This window comes from Argentina silus (genome assembly GCF_951799395.1).
Source record: "Argentina silus genome assembly, chromosome: Y".
Lineage (NCBI taxonomy): Eukaryota > Metazoa > Chordata > Actinopteri > Argentiniformes > Argentinidae > Argentina > Argentina silus.
The window spans coordinates 12,939,211-12,965,665 of record NC_139654.1 but is presented as its reverse complement, the minus strand read 5'-3'; the positions used below and the strand labels follow the sequence as shown (position 1 = coordinate 12,965,665).

The 26,455-nt window shown below is 50.7% G+C and overlaps 1 protein-coding gene across 1 annotated transcript; it reads left to right on the top strand.

The window, feature by feature from the left end:
* LOC310824255 (uncharacterized protein) lies at positions 1 to 25,190 on the top strand. The gene is made up of 3 exons (XM_083697099.1): positions 1 to 186; positions 15,681 to 16,335; positions 24,249 to 25,190. Exons 1-3 carry the CDS (start codon positions 157 to 159, stop codon positions 24,320 to 24,322), a joined length of 759 nt encoding a protein of 252 aa, XP_083553225.1. The 5' UTR covers positions 1 to 156; the 3' UTR covers positions 24,323 to 25,190.
* Positions 25,191 to 26,455: the final 1,265 nt, after the last annotated feature.

Genomic DNA, 26,455 nt, shown 5'->3' with positions numbered 1-26,455 from the left:
CAGGCAGACTGTGAGTGTGTGTGCAAATTGTTATGAGTAAAAGCATTAGGCGGTTCAGCTGTTGATACAGCCTGCAAGTGTGTGCGGGAGAGAGGGAGAAGTGAAAGGAGAGAAAAAAAGGAACGAAGGGGAAAAGAAAGGAGAGGAAAGGAAACTATGCTGTGCTGTATAAGAAGAACAAAACCGGTAACTGCTTTAAGAAATTATTTATTCTTATCTATCATTTTCAAAAAATGTAACTACTAAAATCGTTAACTTTTCAGAGTAATTGCTGTACTTACGAAGAGATTAGAGGAATGTGTTGGTTTGATTTCCTAGACTTTGCCGTTCCCTGTGACTCTTCCTTTCCCCGTGACATGCCTTGACACGCCTTGTTAATGTAGTTAAGTATGAATGAGCGTAGCCAGCCACCATGCTTTCAAACCTCACATTGTCATATCTGAAAGAGGAGACTGTATGATGCCCGAGAAGGGCTTTTCAGCGATCGATCCATTACTTTAAAAAAGCAGAAAGCCTATTGATATACACTTGTACCTGTTTGCTGGCTTGTGCTGTGATAGCCCTTGATGGGTTTGTATTGTAATCAGTGCATACATCTAGACTTGAATGCCTCCCCACTGTAGAGGGCTGCTGAGAGACATTATCTTACTATGTATCTACCAGGAAGATACTGCCTAAATTATTTTAAGGCCGCTCTTAATTGATGCCCTAATTGCTGCCTGAAAATCTTATATTTGTGTTATCTTTATGCACATATATATATATATAAACACAGGAGATAATAGCGATGCAAGTTTTTCCTCACGAAAAAAAAGGTGGGGTAAGGACAGACGGGACTCCTCTGGCGATAGCATGGTTGTAGCTTCCTGGGAACTACACAAGGAATACATTAAGGGACCTTAAAGGGAAAATCATATTAGCTCCTGGGGTTATTATATATTATATAACATTATCACCACGCAGGGCACTAGGACGTGCACAGTACACCTGTTTTTGTGTCCATGTCACTAGCAATAATGGCCTGTTTCCTCATCAATAGATAGTCTCTTTCTCTGGGAACATAGGCATTGGTAGACCTCAGGTGTGGGTCTTTGAGGTGTGTGACAGAATACCCTGTTTTAGGTAGCCATCCACAGGGGCATACTTGTAGAGGAGATTCTACACAATGCTAGTATGATCAGTATGATCTCCAGCCCCAGTTATTCAGTCTGATCATGATTTTTCTATCTGCTCCATAAAGCATTGGATTCCATGTTGCAACACCCTATAGCTGCTTAAATGCCAGGGTGGATGAGTCATTGAAGCCCAGGCTAGGCTCAGCATGCTAGGCAGCAAGGCACATTGAAACACTGGGGTGAGGCTCTCCGGTCTCTTCTCACACAGAGCTTTTCTACTGCATTAAAGCCCTGCCTGTCTCTCTCTCTCTCTCCGCACGGCTCTCTTCTATCTGCTGCCTCATATTGATCACCCACAGGGGAGCATCTCACACCTCCGCTTCTGCTTTTGAGGAACAGGGGGGTGCTGGATGACTGATGTTTTTTTTTGTTTTTTTTAGATGGATGAACAGAGAGCATGTACTGTAAATACATGGTCAGACAAGAGAGCGATGGCTCTGCTGTTAAAACAGCACTGAGCCTGATACACCCAGAGAGAAGCAGTGGCTACCACCTCCAGCGTGCACACACTGAGCACCAACACCCTGTCAGAGGAGGCGTAATGATTGTGAAAGCCGGCATATGGCTTGTTTATTAGCCCTGGCAAAACATCTATTATTCGGCTATCGAAAACAATGGTTCAACCGTGCTCATCAATTCACTGTCAGGGGAATAGGTAGCTAGGCAGGGACTGTGGCTGTCCCTTCCACTGAGCCCTCCTCTCATAGAGAGAGAGAGAGAGAGAGGGGGAGGGGGAGGGGGAGGGAGGGAGGGTGTAGTGCTGAGTGTTCACTGTGTGAATGGGTTGCAGCTCGCTCAGCTCAGGGAGAATGGGGGGTGATTCAGACTGCAGCTCTACTCTGCTCTGCTCTCTCTAGTCTGTCATTCTGTCTGAGAGGTGCTCCTGTCCACTACAATGATCACACACACACACATACACATTCATATAATTGAATTGTGAGGAGATTATTATTATTTTATATTATATTATTATTTTATATTATATTATAATTATAAGGAGAAATATGTGTAATTGCAAGGCTTATGGTATTATTATTATTTATTTATTCATAAAAAATAACAAAAATTGTTTTACCATGTCTGGTTTTAGGTGTCTGGTTGACCCTCTGAGAGACATTACTATCTGTAGTAAGAGATAGTAACAGTCGGTTTGCTTTAGATAAGGACTAGAAGCAGCGGTGTGGTGTGGTGTGACGCGGGGGAGGGTGCTGCTGCTGTTACACATCCCTCTGTCAACCCATGGCAGGCTGGGGTGTGGTTCACACAGGGATGCCCATCCAACAAGGTGGACATTCACCATAGGCATTTATTAGATCACATACTCTTTATTGATTATCTTATGATGTTAAATTATTTGGGGTTTATATTTGCTTTTTTAGGACATCCCTTTACAGCTACTGTATTTCATTTCATTTTGTTATGTCTCAAAACTATATGTCATGACTACATGACTTGTGATTCTGCTGTGGCATTCATATTGCATGTTCTGACACATGATTCTAGGGTGACAATCTTATTACATGGCTGTCATGGCAGGTGCATGTGGCAGATCTAGCATCATGTGCGTCACACTGGCGCATCATGTGCGTTCACAAAAAATAAGAAAAAAAATAATGATTGTCGTTATATTGTGGTAAAATCGGTGGAATTCAATTCATTCTCTTATTTGTTTCTCAAATTCTAAGCCCTGTGGTATTCTATTTCATTAAAACGGCAAATTGTAAAAATAAAATAAAAAATAAAAAAAACACAAGAAAGAAAGAAAACAAATCTTTATTCCCAAATGGACCATGTGATTTTTTCTCCTAATTCCAAAAATGATGTCATCATCCCTCGCCATATTCCCAAACATCCCCACACATTTGTCTTATGACTCATGCTTTCCAGTAAGTAATTCTGTTTGACGAGCTAAGTGCTAAGGCCAAAATCTGGTAATTGAACACTTGAGATCACGCATAATAAACAGCCAATAATTAATTGGAGACTTGCATATTATTAAGACTGTGACTGTGAACTTGTGCCAGATAGGCTGCAGCTATTCAACTCTTTCTCTAATAGTTTATTTCACATTCCAGTACCTCACTTGCTGTATCATTATAAGTTATATTCATAATTATTAGCCTGGTCCAGATCTCTATTTGCCCGGTCCAGCTCTGGCTATCATTGTCATGCCATAGCGACATGACTCGTCATAAGAGCTGGCTAAACCACAAACAGAAACTGGGGACCAGGCTAATAAATTATTACTTCATAATTGCCTTATTCTGGTTTTTATTATTTATTGGTAAGCAATGTGTCACACTCACACACACACATTTACATTTTATATTTATGGCATTTAGCAGACGCCTTTATCCAAAGCGACTTACAACAAATACATTTGTTTAAGTAAGTGAATCATCTATCCATCAGTCATCATAAGATAAAGTAATCAATGCTCAGACCAGGGGCCATTGGCAGTCACAATGCCAGAAGTTTTATTTTCTTTATTTTTTTATTAACAGGAGAGAAACTTGTACAGGGGGGTAGTGGGGGTGAAGAGGTCTTTAGGAGGGACTGTTAAGATGTAGCCTGAAGAGATGGGTCTTCAATCTACGGTGGAAGATTGGTAGTGACTCTGCAGTCATGACAGCAGTGGGAAGCTCATTCCACCAGCAGGGCGCCAGGACAGTGAAAAGCCGTGACCGAGTAGTGCGGCTGCTGCATCCAGGCAGCGGTGTCAGGCGGCCAGCCGAGGTGGAAGAGCAGAGTGATCGGGCAGGGGTTTGGGGGCTGACCATTGCTTGCAAGTAGGGAGGGGCTGTTCCCTTTGCCGCCCGGTAGGCGAGCACCAGGGTCTTGAATCTGATGCAAGCTGCTACCGGGAGCCAGTGGAGGGTGCGGAGGAGGAGAGTGACATGGGAGAATTTGGGGAGATTGAACACCAGACGGGCGGCGGCGTTCTGGATGAGCTGCAGAGGCCTGATGGTGGAGGCGGGGAGACCGGCCAAGAATGCGTTGCAGTAGTCAACACACACACACACACACACACACTGACCCTGAACCAGACCCCGTCCTGAATGGAACACCCGGCCCCTCCCTGCTGATCAGTCTGATTTATGGGTTGCTATTGGCTCATTCCCTGAGGGGTCAGGTGCAATGTCAGTCATGGTGACATAGTGTGGCTGTGCATGTTGAGAAGAGATCGCTGGCAAAGATGGATCTCCGAACGCTGCTCTGGGAACGGGATAATTCATAAATAATCAATGCTGCTATAATTACTGTAATAACACATCAACACATTACAGTATTAAAGTCCAAATGGAAATGATATTATGTAATATGAGGAATTGTGGAGACTAATGTGGAGACATTTAAGTAGTACACACACACACACACTACATGCTGTCTGGTTTACAGTGCAAAAACAGATGAAATCCAATTTGAATTCATTTTGAAATAAGAATCGGCCGCTCCCATGACAACATCACACTGCAACAGCATGAAAGACAGAGCGTTGCAACACTCCCTTACATCATGACAGTTCATTTGTTTTATCTACACTGTCATTGATGTGCTTTAGTGCCATACAGTACTGCTTCTTCTTTACGCTATAAGCTTTTGGTTTATCTTGTTTTTTACATTTTATTTATATATTACCATAATGTGTCTGTCTGAGCATGTACAGTGTGACATAATTTTTAGAGTCAAATATGTCAAATGTATTAATTCGTTTTTATTATTTATTAATTTGCATTTGGCTATTTCAGCATCATTTTTAATTTCCTTATTTCATTTAATTTCCTTTTTGTTACATTTATAAAAGTCATAATACCACCCCCTATTTGATGGACCGCTTCAACTTTGGATTCAGGTAATCAAAGGTAATATCTATCTCTGCCCTCTGTTCAAGTCTTGACACCTATCCTAAACCTAACCTCATCCTAAACCTAAACCTGATCTTTTCCTAAACTCCTCATGCCTCATACTCCCCAAACCTGAACCCTGCTCAAAACTTGATTCAGTTCTCACCCTCCACTTGTACCTTTTCCTCTGACTTCACTCATGTTTCTTAATTCTACTAGTATCCTAGTTACTGTGGGTGGGTGGTGGGTGTATGGGGGGGGTGCCTGTGCTGTTGAAGTCATCTGTTTGCAGATGAGGACCATCTTGGTTTGTATTTGAAAGTATTTGATTGTCTTTAAATGAAAGCCAATCAATGTTCACCACAGTAAAATGCTTCCTGTTCAGAATCAGAATTCTTTTATTTGAATTCTGATACCATACATCTTGTAGGTTGTGTGAGACCAAATGGCAATGACGCTAGAGGCTGTGAAATGGTTGTGGGGCATGTACACTATAAATTAGAATAATTTTTATAAATTATAAATTACACTGTCAATGCATTGTTTTGTTTGGGCCGGAGGAGCTGGGATTGGTGCAGCCTCTAACCATGCAGCCGGCAGAACACTAGCAGCGGGCACCACCAGGTCTGGGCTCGGGGGGGCGTGTACCTTGCCCAGGCGGCTAGCATGCCAGCGTGTGCCGTCGGCGAGCCTGAATGAAGCCGGGCCAAGCTGTTGGCTCACCTGGACCGGGTCCGAACAAAACGACTGGAGCTTGTTGTCACGATGAGGTCGACGAATCCTGACCCAGTCCAAGACAGCGATGGCAGGTGGCTTAGCACGTCGGGCCCTGTCGAAACGGTCCTTCATCCGATGCTGGCGTGTGTCGACGGCGGCTCGAACCGGGTGGGCTGGGGCCCAAGCTGCTGTAGGGCGGAGTCTATCCAGAGGCAGCTGAAGCTCCCGCCCCAGCATAAGGGAGGCTGGGGAGATTCCTGTGGTGGCGTGTCGGGTGGCCCGGTAATGCAGCAGCGTTTGGAGGAGGCTGGTGGTGAGTGTGCACCCTTGTGCCAGATGGGCCCTGATGCCATTTTTCAATGACTGGTTCAGCCGTTCCACCCCCCCATTCGCAGCCGGGTTGTAGAATGCTGTGCGAATAGAATGCTATTTTCCTCAAGCGGTAAAGCGGGCTACCGGGGTGTGTCCACGACAGAGAGGGAGGTGTGAGGCATGTAATGTGCTCTGTGCTGAGGCGGCGCCTCGCGACACTGCCGAGGAGCCGGAGCCAGTGGGGGGGTCTCAACCCGAGATTTCCCCGCCGAACTATCCGCTGCTAGGTGACTTCCCCCTCGAGCAGTCTCGTGACGAGACCCTAAGATCGGCCTATGACCAAGTGATAGCGATTGATGGTACTTTGGTACGGCCAGACACAGTGCGCGCCCACCCCTATTTTGCGATCATCAGCGACAGGTTATACCGAGTGAGTCGTGACTCGCATAGTCAGGAGGAAGTAACCCAGTTGTTGGTTCCCCGTAGCCGCCGGGAAATAGTCTTCCAGGCGGCTCATTTCAACCCCATGGCGGGCCATTTAGGTTATGATAAGACACTGAACCGTATAATGGCTCGATTTTATTGGCCGGGAATTCGGGCAGAGGTGCGTAGGTGGTGCGCTTCCTGTCGCGAATGTCAATTGGTAAATCCCCCAGCCATTCCCCGGGCCCCGTTGCGGCCCTTACCATTGGTCGAGAACCCATTCGACCGCATTGCCATGGATATTATCAGGCCATTTGATCGGTGTACACAGGGGTATCGATTTGTGTTGGTCTTGATAGATTACGCAACTCGATACCCCGAGGCAATACCGCTGCGCAATATTTCTGATTGTAGCGCAGGCATTGTTTCAAGTAATCACCCCCAGCGTGGGAATCCCGAAAGAGATTCTCACCGACCAGGGCACCAATTTTATGTCATGCACCCTCAAGGAACTGTACGGGTTGTTGAACATCAAGGCGATTCGAACCAGTGTTTACCACCCGGCCACGGATGGCCTTTGTGAGTGGTTCAATCGGACCTTGAAATCAATGATCCGGAAGTTTGTGCACGAGGATAGTCGGAATTGGCATAAATGGCTAGATCCCCTGCTGTTTGCGGTACGGGAAGTTCCCCAAGCTTCCACCGGGTTTTCCCCGTTTGAATTACTCTACGGGCGTAAGCCCCGCGGTGTCCTAGACCTTCGTAAAGAAAATTGGGAGGAAGGGTTTTTCTCGCGAAGTGGCAAGGGCCGTTTGTGGTCACACGTCGCATGGGGTACGTGGATTATGAGGTAGTCCGCTTGGACCGGGGGGATAGCTTGCAGGTGTATCACATAAATCTCCTTAAAAAATGGAACGACGTGGTCACTGTTGCTCTGGCTACAATAATTCCAGAGAGAGATGAGTTCGGACCGGAAGTCCCAAAATCAAAAATTAGCACTCCGGTCGGTATTGATAACCATCTCTCTGCTAGCCAGGCCACGGACGTTGCAGATTTGCAAGCTAGGTTCGCTGACGTGTTCTCTCCCCTGCCCGGTCGGACTACGCTTATCGACCACCATATAGAAACGCAGCCGGGTTAAACGGAGCCGGGTTCAACCCTATAGGTTGCCGGTACACAAACGGTCCTGTATGCGCCTGAGTTTAACCTCCCTTTCTCCCTACAGACGGACGCGTCGGATAGAGGCCTGGGAGCAGTGCTGACCCAGCGGGTGGAGGGGGCTGACCGGCCGGTGCTGTACCTGAGCCGCAAACTGTCGGAGAGGGAGGGCCGGTACAGCACGGTGGAGAAGGAGTGCCTTGCTATCAAGTGGGCGGTCGGCGCCCTCCACTACTACCTGCTGGGTCGCGCTTTCACCCTCTATTCCGACCATGCTCCCCTCCAGTGGCTCCACCGCATGAAGGGTGTGAACGCGAGGATCACCCGGTGGTATCTCGCGTTGCAGCCCTTCAACTTTTCGGTCGTGCACAGACCGGGGGTGCAGATGGTCGTGGCAGACTTCCTCTCCCGTACAGGGGGTGGGGGGAGTAGGCTGTCGGCCGTCGGGGGTATGTGGGGGGACATGCAGCGTTTGGCCTGTAGAGGGTGCTACAGGACCGTTGCCAAGGTGCGGAAGCGAGGCTTTGTCGCACACCTGTTGCGAATGAAGCCTCGTTAACGAATGGTTTAAGATGTGTGTGCCTCTGCTTTCAGTAAGGGCTGGAGAGCATCGACTGAGAGGTCGACGAGGGATTGGAGGACTGAAAAGTCGACCAGAACCACGAATGAAAAAAGTGTTAATAAACGGGAATTACCCTTAAAATACCTACTGAGTCCGCCCCTGTGTCTAGGACCCTGTTACAGTCAATCAACACCTTGGCTGTGACCGAGCCCACGGGCGCTACCTCTGGCCACTTAGAGTGGAGATCGTAGACAACGACGAGGAACCGCTGGTGATGCGGTACTCCATGGAGCTCGCCGCAGTCAAGTTGTAGGTGCTCCCAGGGTTGGGACGGCCAGTCCAGCGGTTGCATGGGCGGGGGTGGGGCTGGGGCCCTGGTCTTACCGCTAAGAAGGCAAGCAATGCAGTCCTTGACCAGGGTCTCGATTTCCCTATCGATGCCTGGCCACCACACCACGTCGCAACACCGCTGTTTGAGCTTGACTATGCCCAAGTGGCCCTCGTGCGCCATAGCAAGGACACGCGCCCGAAGGGCACTCGGGACCACAGTGCAGAGCCCGCGAGCAATGCAGGTGTCATTCCAACATGACAGTTCGTCCCTGACCCTGGAGTAGGGGAGCATCTCATCTGGTACCCTCGCCGGCCAGCCCTGTCTGATGTAGGTTGAGAGTGTAGAGAGGGTGGGGTCGTCAGCTGAGGCGTCCTGGATCTCCCTCAGTGACACTGTCTCCTGGAGGGGTGTGTGGAGGAGCTGGACGAGGTCGTGCTCGGCCTGGGGGTGGGTCTGGGGGTGGGTTGGGGATTGCACGTGACAGCAGGTCAGCCACCATGTTGTCCTGGCCCGGCGTGAACTGCAGGCGGAAGTTGTACTGCTTCAGGCGGTCGGCCCAACGATGGAGATGGAGTGGTTTGTGGCCGGTGCCAGACGTGGCTAGGAGTGTGGTGAGGGCCTGATGGTCCGTCCTCAGTGTGAATGTGAGTCTGTAGAGGTACATGTGCCAGCGCTCACATGCCCAGAGGCACGCTAGGGCTTCCCGCTCCCCCACCGAGTACCTCTGTTCCGTGGGGCTGAGAGCCCGTGAGGCAAAGGCGATCTGCCTCTCCACACCCCCTTGCAGCTGGGACTTCACAGCACCGATGGCCGTGGCGGAGGCGTCACATGTGACGAGGGTGGGGCTGGCTGGGTCGAAGTGCGCCAGGACCGGTGGTGTGGTGAGCTGGGACTTTAGGAGGCGCATAGCGTCTGAGCAGGCAGACGTCCAGAGCCAGGGCTCACCATGTTTCAGCAGCTGTCGCAGTGGCGCGGTCGTGGCCGAGTACTGTGGCAGGAAACGTAGGTAGAACGCTGTCATGCCCAGGAAGGAGGCCAACTGAGAGGTGGGCTCCGGGACACGATGGATGGCCTCTGTGTTCGAGTGGAGTGGGTATATGCCATCAGCCGAGAGACGGAACCCCACAAACTCACTTCTCGCCGTTGAGTGTGAGGTGGTGCTTGGCCAGTGCGCTGAACACGCTGTGGAGGCGCTCGTCGTGGCTTTCGACAGTGGCCCCGTGAACCACGATATCATCCAGGTAGATGGCCACACCCGGGATCCCAGCGAAGATGGAGGCCATTATCTTTTGGAAGCAGCTGGGGGCAGAGCTTAAACCAAAAGCCATGCGTTTGGAACGGAAGACCCCTTTGTGGGTGATAAACGCGGTGAGGTTGCGGCTCTCAGGGTGTAGTGGCACCTGGAGGTAACCCTAGCGGAGGTCTAGTTTGGAGAAAGTGGTGGACCCGTGGAACTGGGCGGTGAGCTCCTCTGTCGTTGGCAAAGAGTTTTTGTCTGGGATGATGGCCTTGTTTACCGCTCTTAGATCCACGCAGAGTCGCAGCCCCCCAGACTTCTTCTTTGCCACCACAATTTTGGAGATCCAGGGCGATGCATTCACCTACTCGATGATGTCGCCATCGAGCATGCTCTGTAGCTCAGAGGAGATGTCATCGCGGAGGGCCAGAGGAGAGCGGCGGAGGGGCTGGATGACAGGTGTCACCTGCGGGTCTAACAAGGGCTGGTGGGCAAAAACATTGAGGCAGCCCACACCGCTGAACAGCATGGGCCACTGTTGCTGCCAGGGGATGGCAACAGTGTGAATCTCTGAGCCAGCGGTGTCTAGCAGAGTGAAACCGAGGCTGTTGAAAACGTCGAGGCCTAGGAGGTTGGTCCCGTGGCGTGCGATATTGAACCTGAAGAGTGGCAGTGTCTTCTCTCCGTATTTCACAGGCAGCTGAACGGAGCCCACGATGTCAATCTTGGAGTTGGCATAGCCACGCAGGGTGGTGGTGGGCTGCCCCAGTGGCTCGTGGGAGAAAAACTGTGTGTAAGTCGCCAAGTTCAGGAGGGACACCGTGGCTCCAGTGTCTAGGAGGAGGGGTAGAGTAACATCACCAACCATCAACGAGCATGTTTTAAATGGCGCTCGTCCTGAGCTAACATTGTGGATGATTGTGGTAGGTGGCTGGGAGGCTCTAGCTGGGGCAGACCTACAGACTTTGTGAAAGTGGTTGAGTTTCCCGCAGTTGGAGCAGGTTTTACCACGGGCAGGACAGATCTGAGCTCTTGAATTGTGCGCAGAAGAGCCACAATTCCCACATGGCTGGTGTGGGGGCGGTCACGTGACTGAGAGGCTAGTAATATGTTCTCCTCGCTGCTGTCTGCACTCACGTGGAGGAGGGGCACCCGTGACTCGAGTGGGCCCGCTGCCTTGGCCAGTGCTAGAGAGTTGGAAGAGGTGGATAAACTAGCTGCACATTCCAGAGCAGATTCAACCTGAACTGCAAGGTGTAGAGCTGCTGCTAATGTTAAATCATCATTTTCCAGTAGCAGTCTTTCCCTTATTTTGTCACAGTTCGTGTGCAGTATCAGGTGGTCCCTTATCATTTCGTCCTGTAAGGCCCCGAACTTGCACAAGCTAGCTAAACCTCGTAAATCAGCCACGAACTGCGTCACTGACTCACCCGACCGTTGGTGCCTCCGTCGGAATATGACGCGACGGAGCAGAGCACTTTGTGGAGCTGCGAAATGTGCTTTTAGTAGCTCCACTGCATTTGTGTAAGTTGTTGCAGAGCGAGAGTTCCAAACACGCGCTGTCCCTCCGCTCCTAGGCAGTGCAGCAAGAGTGCACGTTTCCTCACTGCCGAAACATCCTCTAAGCCGGCAGCTAGAATATATGTTTCGAACGAGGAAATCCAGCGAGGCCACGGCACCGGTGGTTCTCCCGGTAGGGCTAGGAAGGGGGAGGGTGGTGGTAAGGAGCAATCAGCCATCTCTCATCGCCAATGTTAGGTTTTAATAACGGAGACTGAAGCCAGAGCTAACTTAGGAGCGTGCTCTCCATTTATTAACCAAAATGCCACTAACAGAAAACAGGTACGGTCACGTGAAACACATGTTGAGGGGGGCGGTTGGGGCTGGGCTTCCCCTGAAGTCTACTACCATCTCTACAGTTTTTAGGGCGTTCAGCTCCAAGTAGTTCTGGCTGCACCAGGAAGCCAGGCTGTCAACTTCCTCTCTGTAGGCGGCCTCATCACCATTGGAGATTAATCCAATGAGGGTTGTGTCATACGCGAACTTCAGAAGTTTGGCTAGAGGTGCAGCTGTTGGTGTAGAGGGAGAAGAGTAGAGGAGAGAGCACACAGCCTTGTGGGGCTCGGGTGCTGATGGTCTGGGGCTCCAAGACAAGCTTGCCCAGCCGTACCTGCTGCTTCCTGTCTGTCAGAAAGTCAGTGATCCACCTGCAGGTGGGCTCAGGCACGCTCAGCTGGGATAGCTTGTCCTGGAGGAGAGCTGGGGCGATAGTGTTAAATGCAGAGCTGAAGTCCACAAACAGGATCCTGGCGTAGGTGCCGGGGGAGTCTAGGTGCTGGAGGATGAAGTGAAGTCCCATGTTGACTGCGTCGTCTACAGACCTGTTGGCTCTATAGGCAAACTGTGGTGGGAGGGGGTTGGTGATGGCCTTGAGGTGGGTGAGCACGAGGCGCTCAAAGGTCTTCATTACCACAGAGGTCAGGGCGACTGGTCTGTAGTCATTAAGGCCTGTGATCCTCTGCTTTTTGGGAACTGGGATGATGGTGGATGTTTTGAAGCAGGCAGGTATCATGCATTCAACCAGTGAAGTGTTAAAGATGTCCGTAAACACTGGAGACAGCTGGTCTGCTGTTAGGGTGGGTGGTAGTGTGGTGGACCCAAGTGCGGAGAGATACTCAGACAACAGCGTTCAGTCTTGTTAAAGCGGGGGTTTTAATATAGCAACGGTAGGGAGTGGGGAACAAACAAACACGGGGACCAAACGGTAAAACAAGGGTGGAGAAAACAAGCTCCGTTTAAATAATGTACACACTTAACAAGTGGTATAATAAGTCGAACGGGAATCACAGGGGTTAGCGATACAGGCAGACAGACAGGGAGAATCTCGGACGAAGACATGGGGAACACACAGGCTAGTTATACAAACAGGGGACAGAACACACAGGTGGTATGATTCAAGGTAGATTGGGAGGCACTGACCCGTATAGCCAGAGGGGGGCGCCAGAGTCACCAGACAGCAACCTCAGGCGTGACAGTCTGCACAGTGCTTCAGTGTGGAGGGGGAGACAGCATCTGGTCCAGCTGCCTTGCGGGGGTTCTGTTTCTTTAACAGTTTGTTGACGTCTCTCTCCTGCATGGAGAGAGGTGCGACGGGGGGGAGGGGGCTGTAGAGGTTAGTGTCTCTGTCCAGGCTGGGAAGAAGAGGTGTGATAGCTGTGGGGGAGGGTTGGTTTTGTGGGTCAGAGTCAGGGCTGCTCCATTGTCTGTCAAATCTACAGTAGAAGTCATTCAGGTCATTTGCAAGTCTGAGGTCATCCATAGAGTGGGGGGATTTGGTTTTGCAGTCTGTGATCACTCGAAGGCCTTTCCAGACTGACAAGGAGTCGTTGGCTGCAAACTGTTGTTCTAGCTTCTTTGAGTACTGTCGTCTGGCCTCCTTAATCTCCTTGCCAAACGTGTACTTAGCCAGTCTAAACCTTTCCTTGTGTCCTCTCCTTCTCCAAAGCCCTCTCCTTCTCCAAACGAAGCTGTTTGAGTCATGCTGTGAACCATGGCTTGTCATTGTTGTAACTCACCCTGGTGCGTGTTGGAATGCTGATGTATGATGTCACAGACTCTGTGTATTCGTCCAGGCTGTTGGAAGCAGTCCTGTCACGCCTGAGGTTGCTGTCTGGTGACTCTGGCGCCCTCATCTGGCGGTACGGGCTATGTCTCCCTCCTCAAGCCCGTTATCTCCTGCCCCCTGGCCCCCCCTCCCCACCCTGCTCACCCACCTCGCCTCGTCGGAGGACAGCCGGCGTACACAGTAGACTGTATTTTGGGGTGTAGAAGGGTGGGGAGGGGTCTGCAGTACCTGGTAGATTGGGAGGGGTATGGTCCGGAAGAACAGACTTGGGTGCCCCGGTGGAGTATACTGGACCCCACCTTGATTACTGACTTCCGCCGCCTGCATCCTGGGGCACCCAAGTAACGGCTGGTGCCGTTCGTCGGGGGGGGGTACTGTCACACCTGAGGTTGCTGTCTGGTGACTCTGGCGATCTCCTCTGGCGCTACGGGGCCAGTGCCCTCCTAATCTAGCAGTATTCGTTTAACCTGTGTGTTCTGTCCCCTGTTTGTTATGTATAGCCTGTGTGTTTCCCCATGTCCTTGTCAGAGATTCTCCCTGTCTGTCCGTGAGTACCTTGTCTGCCCGTCTGTTCCGCTATTCTAGTTGTTTACCCCGTTGTCCTAGTTTGAGTTTAGTGTTTCTTTAGTTCTAGTTACTTGGGTCCACCGCACCGCATCACCTGCTAACACAGTCCTAAAAATCTCCCAGTCTGTGGTGTCAAGGCAGTCACGCAGCTCCTCCACTGCTTCTCTGCTGCTCCAATTCTTAGATGTCCGCACAGCAGGTTTAGAAAGTTTTAGTTTCTGCCTGAATGCCGGGATCAGATGAATAAGAGCGTGGTCAGATAGTCCCAGAGCCGCGCGGAGAACTGCATGATAAGCTCTGCTGATGGTGCTGTAACAGTGATCCAAAATCTTCTCCTCCCTGGTCGGGCATTTGATTAACTGTTTATATTTAGGCAGTTTGTGAGTTAAGTTGCCCCTGTTAAAGTCCCCAAGGACAAGAACTGAGGAATACGTGTTCACTCTCGAGGTTGACGTTGAGCCACTTTCACGTCAGCTTGTGGGGGGATGTAAACTCTAGCCAATATAAAAGAAGTGAATTCACGTGGAGAGTAAAACGGTCTGCAGGTGATGAAAAATCAAATCGCTCTTCCACCTCGGCTGCCAACCTGGCACCGCTGCCTCTACGTGGATGCAGCGGCCGTGCCACTCGGTCACGGCTTTTCACTGTCCTGGTGCCCCGCTGGTGGATTGAGCTTCCCACCACTGTCAGGACTGCAGAGTCACTACCAATCTTCCGCCGTAGATTGAAAACCCATCTCTTCAGGCTACAATTTAACAGTCCTTCCTAAAGACCTCTTCACCCCCACTACCCCCTGTGTACTAACCCTAACCCCAACCCTTGAGACCTCTTCACCCCCACGTCCCCCCTGTACAAGTTCTCTCCTGTTAATAAATAATAAAAATAAAAAAAAGCCTTCTGGTATTACAACTGCCGATGGCCCCTGGCGTGAGCATTGATTACTTTGTCTTATGATGACTGTTGGATAGATGATTCACTTACTTAAACAAATGTATTTGTTGTCAGTCGCTTTGGATAAAGGCATCTGCTAAATGCCATAAATGTAAATGTAAAATGATTCCAGGTCAGGAGAACAAGTTTGCTAAATCACTTTCACGTCGATGCACCAGCGTTGATTTATATAGAAACAGATCCCTCCTCCTTTCGCCTTGCGAGTAGAAATGGGGTCGCGATGCACAGTGCGCAGACATTTGAGAGGAGTATTCCCGGTAGAGGAGAGCGTAATCCTCTCTCCCTGAAGTGCACCAAAGCCCCGGCGCGCTTGCCTCGGTGTCGCCGCTTCCGTCGCACTGCTTGGCCAAGGGCCAGAGCACCTTTGACCAGAATGTCCAGTAAATCCACAGATGAGGCGAGAAAGTTGGGACATAAATCAGATGGTGTTGAGTCCCTGATGTTAAGCATTCATTTCCTGTGATAGGTACAGCTATTGGCTGGATGTTGATACATTATTAAAATGGCGTAACCCACAAATGTGACTGTCATTCACTATTTAGTGGGGGCCTGAGTATGGGACCTGATACTACCTTACTAGACCTTTCTCCCATTCACGTCTTGAAGATACGACACCAGGGCTTAGAGATACTAGACTCTGACTCGGCATAACATAACAACTGCATAGCTATATATCATTCATGATTGAAAACCTCAACACAAACAATAATTAGCCCTTTGATGGATTTCTTGCGCTCATCACTCTCTTGAAACTCTCTGTGTCTGTCTCTGTCCCAGGTTGAGAAGAACGAGGAGGCGGAGCAGAAAATCGAGCAAGATGGGAACAAACCAGAGGACAAAGCCCACAAGGCGGCCACCAAAATCCAGGCCAGCTTCCGTGGACACATAACCCGGAAAAAAATGAAAGACGGGGAGGAGGAGGAGGAGAAGGATGACAGTCCGGCTGCTGTCCCAGAGGAGGCGCCAGAGGGAGGAGAGGAGGAGGAGAAGAAGAAGGAGGAGGAGGCCCTCGCAGACACCGAGCAAGCAGGAGAGGCCCCCGCTGAGCAGAAAGAGGAGGAGACAAGCCAAGCGAATAGCCGCGTCTCAGACAAGCCAGCAAACTCCCCTACCCCTGTGGCCACCTCCCCTGTAGCGGCTGCCACCTCGCCTGCGGCTGCCCCCTCTCCCACCACCACCACCCCTGCCCCGGCTCCCTCTGAACCCCCCAAAGAGGAGGACAAGGCAGAGGTCAGTGAAGCCAAGGAGAAGCCCAAAGAGGTGGAGAGCAGCACAGAGTCCCCCGTCGCCACCGTCGCTACAGAGGGGGTGGAGAAGAGTGGGGAGGAGAGTGGCGAACAGGGGGAGGAGCCCAAACAAGCCGATGTGCCTGCTGTTAGTGTCAGAGAGACAGCTGACAAGGAGGAGCCTAACCAAACACAAGATAAACAAGGTAGAGTAGAGGCCAGCCTCCATCTGAGCGACAGCCTCGTCTATAGATGAGTGTTGTGTGTGATGCAGGGGAGGCTGATGGAGGTAGACATCGGAGGACAGGCTCATTGTAATGCATGGAATGAGGAATGGTATCAAACACACGTGTGGTATCCACCAGCCTCCCCTGGTTTACAACACATACCTGTAGCTGATCTTCCCTTAACTGTAGCTGGAAACGTAATATTTCAAAACTGTAATTACGCAAAAAATAATAATAATGATGCTCTCTTCCATGATCCTGTTAGATTTGATGGAAATAGACGTTGAGTCAACGTTGCTTCGCTAACAGAAAAAAGCTCAGTTGGGCTCAAGTCCAAGATCTGACACACGGCATTGTATTACATCGCCCTACCTAATAGTGTGTGCTGAGAGTCCTATATAGCAGGGTTTGAGACAGGTCTGAGAAAAGTAGGTCACGGAGCCTGCTCTGTCTTCAGGTTGTCATAGTTACACCTATATTGGCTACTGGTGTACATGTCAGGTGTTCTGTTTTCTCCCTCAAGTAAAGGGCTGCTTTCCCAGGCACAGATTAAACCAAGGCCTGGACTCAACATTACATTCAATAGAGATTCTCCATTGATCCATTGAAGAAGCGATGTACTAGAGTCAAGGACTTAGATGAATCTATGGGGTGTCCGGGAAACCCCATAATTGATTGTTGACTTGACATGGTCAGAAATTCAAAACTGGTGAACAAATATACAACTGAGAATAGAACCAGCAGAACAACCAAAGAGAACATTGGTTGACTGTCCCTGACATAAGATATGTGGCTAGCTGTGGAGGCTAGTGGAGGTAGAAATCGGAGGACAGGCTTATTGTGAACGTGGAACGGAATGAGGAATGAACATAGAACAGAATGAGGACTGATGTCAAATACCTGTGTTTACATTACAATGAGCAGTCCTCCAATTTGTGCCTATACCAGCCTCCCCTGGTGGCTAATATCATACAATTAAATACAATGCCAAAAGCTTTATGCATTTAGCAGTGGTTTATATACCTGGATACAAAGGTGTGTACCAATGAGAGACAAGAATAGCACTTGTTGCTGTGCGATCGTCTTCCACAAAGTTGCTGTACGATCGTCTTCCGCAAATCAATAGTCATTACACCATTGACACAAACTAGACCAAAACTAACAACAATCAGAGCGTTCACATCGACTGCAACATTAAAACTGCAAAAATTGCTATACTGTATATATATAGCTCCCTACCACACCCTTTACCTGAAACCCGCCAATTGAATGTCCTGTAGATTGCTAAGTGGTTTTGGATGACTCATCTGTCACGAGTCAGTGACTACTGTACGAAGCGGAACTCCGCCTTGAAATCCTTGTAGTTCGACGCCAAGGCGGGGCTACTGCCCAGAGCAACGACGGCCCACTTCAGCGCGCGCCTGGTCAGCAATGACATTACGAAGGCCACCTTGTCCCCTCCGGAGCGGAATCTGCTGGGCTGGAACTGGAAGGCAAGTTCGCATTGAGCCAGGAAGCCACGGCAGAGATTGAACTCCCCTCCGAAGGGGCAAGGAGGCGCGAGGTGAGGCTCTCGAAGGCCGTGAGGAGCCTGGGGGCTGGGATCGCATCTGACGGCGTCGGTGTCAGCACGGAGGGTTGGGGTAAGGTCGAGGCGTGGAGCTCAAGGTGGGTGAGGCGCTCATTCATGTGTCGGAAAGCGCCGTCGATCCGGTCCATGACCCAGTTCAGAAGGGCGTCGTGTTGTTGGATGATGACGTGCAGGGGATGGTCGGTGACATCGGCCCCTGCCTCCCTCCGACCCGGGTATCTGATGCCGTCTGGTTCCGACATTTGGCCAGATCGTTCTGTTACACAGAAGGTCTGGGGAAACAAACGACGGCACACAGAGAGGGTAGATAAAGCACGAAGGCGTATTTAATAATGGGAATAACAGGGACAAGTGGATAATCCAAAGAGAGTAGTCGAAGTTCGGTCCAGGGGTCGACAGGAGAGCGGGCAGTCAAACAGGCAGGAGGTCGGGCAGGTAGACGGGTAGTCGGGCAGGCAGATAGTCGGGCAGGCAGACGGGTAGTCGGACAGGCAGATGGTCGGGAGGCAGGGAGGTCCAGTAGTTGGTAAGGGGGCTAGGTCCGTAGAAGGGTCGACGAGGGGGAAAACCAGGGAGGACACAGTACGTTTTGGCACTGGAGTGGAGTTCAGGCAGGGTTCTTATAGGGCGGTGATTGCAGATGGTTTGCAGGTGTGCTGAGGTGAGACAGGGAACAGGTGCGCTGTCGACTGGGAGCTGGACACTCCAGCGGTGATCGCCGGGGCCTCAAGGTGGCGCCAGAGGGATGGTTAGGAGGGGGAACCGTAACAGTACCCCCCTCCCTACGGGAGACACCGGGCGACCGTCCTGGAGCGTCCGGGTGGGCCCGATAGAATTCGACCAACAAGGAGGGGTCCGCGAAGTAGGAAGCCGGGACCCAGTCTCGATCCTCAGGCCCATAACCCTCCCAGTCGACGAGGTACTGGAAACCGCGACCCCTACGGTGGACCGCCAGGACCTCCTTCACGGTCCACACAGGGTCGCCGTCATCCAGCACTCGGGGTGGAGGAGGGGCTTTGACAGGGGGAGACAGAGGGCTTGATCTGTGGGATGTGAAACACGGGGTTAACGGACATAGAGGCAGGGAGGAGGAGATGTACCGCGGTAGGGTTGACGATCCTGTCGACTGGGAAGAGACCCACGTAGCGGGGGGCGTGTTTCTGGGAGGTGGAGGGAAGGTGAAGGTCCTTGGCTCTCAACCAAACCTGTTGTCCGAGACGGTATGTGGGGGCGGGTCTGCGTCTGTGGTTAGCGGTGCGTCTGGACCGCTCGGTGGCACTCTCTAAAGCGGCCCGAGCGGACCTCCAGACCCGCCGACGGAGATGGACCCTGGTGGAAGGGACAGCCACCTCTTCCTCCTGGCTGGGGAACATAGGGGGTTGGTATCCCAGAGAGCACTCGAATGGGGACATGCCTGTGGCGTTGCTGGTCATGGAGTTGTGGGCTTACTCAATCCAAGGAAGGTGTCGGGACCAGGAGGAGGGATGACGGGAGGAGACACAGCGGAGGGCAGCCTCTAAGCACTGGTTGGCCCGTTCCGCCTGGCTGTTGGATTGGGGGTGGTACCCTGATGTGAGGCTGACCGTGGCCCCAATCCCCTTACAGAAGGCCTGCCACACCTGGGAAGTAAACTGGGGACCACGGTCAGATACGATGTCCAGGGGGATCCCATGGAGTCGCACCACGTGTACCACCAGGAGGTCGGCGGTCTTGGCAGAGGAGGGGAGTTTGGGAAGGGCGACGAGGTGGACGGACTTCGAAAACCGGTCCACAATGGTAAGGACCACGGTGTTACCCTGGGAGATGGGGAGATCGGTAACGAAGTCCAGGGCAATGTGGGACCAAGGGCGGCTGGGGATAGGAAGGGGTTGTAGTAGCCCGGCCGGGGGTTGATGAGAGGCCTTGCTCCGTGCGCAGATGGTACACGCGGCGACATACTCCCGGGTATTCGACTCCATGGCGGGCCACCAGAACCGTCGGCGGACGAAAGACAACGTCCGGCCCACCCCTGGGTGACAAGCGAATTTACTAGCGTGCCCCCACTCTAGGACTCGGGATCGGGCTGCCGAGGGAACGAAGACACGTTCGGGGGTGTCCGCCTCCTGGGCTGGGGTAGGTGCGTTGGGCATTCCTGACCACGGAGTCAATGGCCCAGGTGACGATGCCAACCACTCGAGATGGGGGAAGGATGGTGTTGGGGGTTGGTGGCGCCACCTCCTCCGGGGCCAGACGGGAGAGTGCGTCGGCCTTGGTGTTGTTGGAGCCTGGCTTGTACGTGTTCATAAACTCGAACCGGGTGAAGAAGAGGGCCCAACGCGCCTGGCGGGAGTTGAGCCTCTTGGCCGACCGGATGTATGTCATATTCTTGTGGTCGGACCAAACCACAAACGGCTGTTGGGCTCCAGCCAGTGTCTCCACTCCACCAAGGCCGCGTACACTGCCAGCAGCTCCCGGTTGCCCACGTCATAATTCCTCTCGGCCGGTGTCAGGTGTTGTGAGAAGAATGCACAGGGATGGACCCTCTGGTCCTCTGCGGACACCTGGGAGAGGACGGCCCCGAGGCCGGTGTCAGAAGCGTCCACCTCCACGAGGAACTGACGGGATGGGTCGAGGTGGATGAGCACCGGAGCTGTCGTGAACAGACTCTTCAGGGTTGAGAAGGCGGCCTCCGCCTCCGGGATCCAGGAGTACGGGCGGAGCGTAGAGGTGAGGGCGGTTAGGGGGGCGGCCACCTGGCTGAACCCCCGGATGAACCACCGGTAGAACCCTGCGAAGCCCAGGAAACGTCTCAGCTGCTGGCAGTTCATGGGTTGGGGCCACTCCACCACCGCCTGGATCTTCCTCCCGTCCGCCCGTAGGTGACCCCTCTCCACAATGTGGCCCAAGTACTCCACGGAGGCGGTGTGGAATTGGCACTTCTCGGCCTTCACGAAGAGTCTGTTCTCCAGGAGTCGCTGGAGGACCAGACAGACATGCTAGTAGTGCTCCTCCTCAGTCCTGGAGAACACCAGGATGTTGTAGAGGTACACCACCACGAAGACATTCAACATATCACGCAGCACGTCGTTCACCAAAGCCTGGAAGACGGCCTGGGCATTAGTGAGCCCGAAGGGCATCACTAGATACTCAAAATGCCCCAGGTGAGTGTTAAAGGCCGTCTTCCATTCATCCCCCTCCTTTATTGCGCACCAGATGGTACGCACTCCGGAGGTCTAGCTTGGTGAAGACGGCCGCGTGACTGAGAGGCTCGAAGGTAGAGCTGATGAGGGGTAACGGGTACTTATTCTTGATGGTGAAATCAATACAGGGCTGGAGGTCTCCTCCCTTCTTCTTAACGAAGAAGAACCCCGCTGCCACCGGGGAGGAAGAGGGCCGGATGATGCCTGAGGCTAGGGACTCAGAGATGTACTCCCTCATGGACTGCTTCTCTGGGAGAGAGAGGTTGTACAGTCGACCGGACGGGAGGGCGGCACCAGGGTCGAGGTAAATCGAACAGTCGTAGGGGCGGTGAAGAGGAAGGGATAGGGCACGTTCCTTGCTGAAGACCTCAGCTAGGTGGTGGTAGAGAGGAGGCACACCGGACAAGTCTGGGGACGGGGCGACCGGTCTGGGAGGACCGGGTGGAGAGGAGGCGGAGCGGAGGCAGTTGGCATGACACTCCACGCTCCATCCCAGGATCCTCCCAGTGGTCCAGCATATGTGGGGATTGTGTCTCTCCAGCCAGGGTCTACCCAACACAAGGGGGGTCGTCGATGCGGGGATGACGAGGAGCCTGAGGGATTCACAGTGGTTTCCCGATAGGGTGAGAGTGAGGGAGATGGTGCTATGGGTAATGGTGCCCAGGGGTCGACCGTCCAGAGCCTGAATTGGGGTATCCAGGAGAAGCAGGGGAATCCCGGCCTCTTTAGCCAGGGTGGCGTCAATGAGGCTGTCATCGGCCGTGGAATCCAGGAGGGCGCCCAGGCTGTAAGACTGAGCCGAGTTTGAGAGGTGCCAGAGTGGGTGAAGGTGGTATGGCTTACCAGGACCTCTCTCTCTGGTAAGCCATGTCTTTTGCCACAGGATGGCGAGCAAGGGATGGTCGATGGCAGCAGCCCCTGCCTCCTCCATACCCGGGTTCTTTGAGCCGTCTGGTTCCGACATTTTGGTGGCCAGAACGTTCTGTTACACAGAAGGTCTGAGGAACCCAACGACAGCACACAGAGAGGGTAGATAAAGCCCGAAGGCGTATTTAATAATGGGAATAATGAACGGGGACAAGTGGATAGTCCAAAGAGAGTAGTCGAAGTTCGGTCCAGGGGTCGGCAGGAGAGCGGGCAGTCAAACAGGCAGGAGGTTGGGCAGGTAGACGGGTAGTCGGACAGGCAGATGGTCGGGAAGCAGGGAGGTCCAGTAGTTGGTAAGGGGGCTAGGTCCATGGAAGGGTCGACGAGGGGGAAAACCAGGGAGGACGAGGTATCATGGACACAGTACGTTCTGGCACTGGAGTGGAGTTCAGGCAGGGTTCTTATAGGGCGGTGATTGCAGATGGTTTGCAGCTGTGCTGAAGGGAGACAGGGAACGGGTGCGCTGTCGACTGGGAGCTGGACGCTCCAGCGATGATCGCCGGGGCCTCAAGGTGGCGCCAGAGGGATGGTTAAGAGGGGGAACCGTAACAACTACATTTACATTTTACATTTATGGCATTTAGCAGACGCCTTTATCCAAAGCGACTTACAACAAATACATTTGTTTATGTAAGTGAATCATCTATCCAACAGTCATCATAAGACAAAGTAATCAATGCTCACACCAGGGGCCACTGGCAGTCGTAATGCCATTATTTTATTTTATTTATTTATTTTATTATTATTTATTAACAGGAGAGAACTTGTACAGGGAGGAAGTGGGGGTGAAGAGGTCTCAAGGGTTGGGGTTAGGGTTAGTACAGGAAGGGTAGTGGGGGTGAAGAGGTCTTAGGAAGGACTGTTAAGATGTAGCCTGAAGAGATGGGTTTTCAATCTACGGCGGAAGATCGGTAGTGACTCTGCAGTCCTGACAGTGGGGGGAAGCTCATTCCACCAGCGGGGCACCAGGACAGTGAAAAGCCGTGACCGAGTGGCGCGGCCGCTGCATCCACGTAGAGGTGGCGGTGCCAGGCGGGCAGCCAAGGTGGAAGAGCGGAGTGGTCGTGCAGGGGTTTGGGGGCTAACCATTGCTTGCAAGTAGGGACAGCTGTTCCCTTTGCCGCCCGGTAGGCGAGCACCAGGGTCTTGAATTTGATGCGAGCTGCTACCGGGAGCCAGTGGAGGGTGCGGAGGAGGGGCGTGACATGGGAGAATTTGGGGAGGTTGAAGACCAGACGAGCGCAGCGTTCTGGATGAGCTGCAGAGGTCTGATGGCGGAGGCGGGGAGTCCGGCCAAGAGTGCGTTGCAGTAGTGAAGGCGGGAGATTAAGTGTTAATAAGTGTTTATTTCCCAGTGAATGAGCACATCACATGATGTCATCCGCTGATGACTCTTCCCAAGAGAATGTGAGAAATTTGACTTAAGTGCTATTGCTATGTTGTTGATTGCATGGATACTGGTGTGTATATTTTGCTGTTCCAATAAGCCAACCTTGTCACTGTATATCTATGACAGTTTTGTTTGGATTAAGTCTCCATATTGAGAATCCAACCCAGCAAGTTCCTTAGCGGGTATACAATGTTGCTATTCCTGTCTCTGCGCAACAATAAGGTCTTCAATGTGACGGCAGGGTCAAATTCATTTGAATAGGTGTAGTACAGTGGAGACTGGTGGAGGTAGAAATTGGAGGACGGGCTCATTGTAATGCATGGAACGAAATGAGTAATGGTATCAAACACACGTTTGATACCATTCCTCATGCCGTTCCATGCATTACAATGAGGCCTTCCTCCAATTTCTACCTCCATTAGCCTCCCCTGGTGTAGTATAAAGATGTGGCAGTCCCAGTAGCAGTGTACATAGACAGTGAACGCCTCTGGGATGGTCAGGAGTCAACAGCTAACGTTTTATACTGTATATGTCACACTGTTCACTGATTATCAATAGAACTCCATCCTCACAACTTTAACCTTTGGATATTTCACAAAAAAACAGATAAAAAGTAGCTGTAATGTTATTTGTTTCAGTAAAACTGACCTCACAACAAGATCTTTACATGAGAAAATGCTAATGTTATCTCTCTCCCTCCCTCCCTCCCTCCCTCTCCCTCTTCTCCCACTCTTTCCACTCCTTTGCGCTCTCTGCACCCCCTCTCCCTCCCCCCTCCTTCCCTTCCTCCTTTTTTCAAATGCAGAAGAGTCTAAACCAGCTGAGGCCCCTGCAGAGGCTAAGCAGGAGGAGAGCAAGGACGACCAAGAGAAAGTTTAACATAGATAAATTAAATATGATTAAGATATGAATCTAAAGGTTGGTCTTTGCCTACTCAATGTGAAGACAGTCCGTTTTTATTTGTTTGTAATTTTTTTGTGTGGCAATGATTCTTTCTTATGTCGGGGGGAGTTTCCAACATGACGTTTTTTGGCTCAAGTGGTATGATTTGGTGAATATGTTCTGTCTATGTGAGTGAATCAGTGGTCGGATTAAGCTTCGCCCCGAGTCCCAACAAACCACGAAGCATTGTCATATTCTGCTTGAGTTCATCAAGCTTTGTTTACATATTTTCATATCACTTGATGGAAAACAATTCATACTATGACATTAACGTCTATGTTAACCTCAGATTACCCAATTGTCATTTTAAACTAAAGTATATCTTTTAAGGCTTAATGCAACCTTCATACTCCTTTTATGAGACCTGAATAGATGCTTTACAAATAATTAATAAGCAAATGTACATGTTATTAAGAGCATGTCCATACACCTGGTGCTTTGCCAAACATTGCATAACCCTTTTGGCACCCTAAACAGGGTATGAAAACAATTTGTAAAGCATTTAACGAGGCCTTTTAATGGGGTTATGAGCTCCTTAAATGAAACATTAAAAGGGTGGATCCCAAACTTCTCATCCCCCTCTAAATGAACACGATTAGCATGAACCATCTAACAAATTGCATGGGAACTCTTCCACTGAGAAGAACTTTTCGCAGTCACAGATACAAAGAAAACGTGGCTTCTTTTTGATGTTTTAGGTGTTGTTCTACGAGTTTGATATGAATTGAATTTACTCTTGCACTGATGTTAAACAAAGAAAATCAAACAAAACAAAACTTTTTTTTCCTATGTTCCAGTGAGTGCAATGTCCAGTTTCAATCTAAGGAGTTAAATTGTGAAAAAGAAAAAAAAATGGTTTCAATGTCTGTTTTCAAAATAAAGCAATGTGCCAACTACCATCATACGTTGTGGAATCAATTTTACCGCCAAACTAAAGATTTTAATAGCATACTGTTTGATACTTATCATGAGTACGAGCCTCGTAAACCCTGTGTCGATCAATAACAACTCGCGTGGTGAGACAGTTAGAGCTTGGTAAGAAAGATAGACCGGGTTTGTCTATACAAGACGTGCCTGATGGTAGAAACACTAGATAGTTTATGAGTTCATCTGCACAGTTTGCCACCATTGTTCGGTTGTTCGGTTGTTTTTACATTTTTAATCTAGATCCGAATAATCCAGATTATTTTTTGCTATCCAGGATCAGATCTATCTGGCAGATTTTTTGTAGTATAGGGAAAATCAGACAGCTCAATCTGATCCTGGATATTAAAAAAAAGAATCTGATCCATTCTGATCCAGATTAAATGTTTTGAAATACTGAGCCCTGATGACAGGTTTCCTTCCCTTGGCTCTATCTCAACATGATTTCCTGGTTTAAAAGTTAGGTATCTCAATATGACTTCCTGGTTTAAAGGTTAGGTAGGAAATGCTGCAGGATGCACACCATCTCAGGATTTTGTCGATCTCCATCAGAGGAGGCTGGTGGAGGCAGAAATTGGAGGACGGGCTCATTGTAATGCATGGAATGGAATGAGGAATGGTATCAAACGTGTGTTTGATACCATTCCTCATTCCAAACACGTGTTTGATACCATTCCTCATTCCATTCCATGCATTACAATGAGCCAGTCCTCCAATTTCTGCCTCCACTGATCTCCATGCTCTGAGGCTCTGACTCAAATGACACTCTATTCCTCATAGAACCAGTAGCCAATAACACCTACTCCTAAATGCATCTTCAATGGAGAGTCTCTATTGAAGGTACAATACATTCCAGGACTCAGGGCTTAATCTGTGTCTGTGAAACTGACAAATAGTGTGGTTCTTCTGGCCTTCTTAGTACATTCTATAAAAAATAGCATGTGATTTCATAGTGTGTATGTTCCAGTATCTGTGCCAGCTGTCATGAGTTCCCCTTCCATGCTTCTCATGGTCTAGATATCTCTGGTCATTGTCATTTTCTTTGGAGGCGAATCTCTCACCAATGTTACACATTTACAGATCAAAAAGGGCCATAGAAACAATCACCTTTTTGGAACAGAATCAATATTTATATATATTTTTTTA

Excerpts from the sequence above, each read along its gene's own strand:
- LOC310824255 (XM_083697099.1), top strand. The coding sequence starts at position 157 with ATGCTGTGCTGTATAAGAAGAACAAAACCG. Across the intron at positions 187-15,680 it reads GTATAAGAAGAACAAAACCG|GTTGAGAAGAACGAGGAGGC; the intron begins GTAACTGCTTTA and ends TCTCTGTCCCAG. Across the intron at positions 16,336-24,248 it reads CCAAACACAAGATAAACAAG|AAGAGTCTAAACCAGCTGAG; the intron begins GTAGAGTAGAGG and ends TTTCAAATGCAG.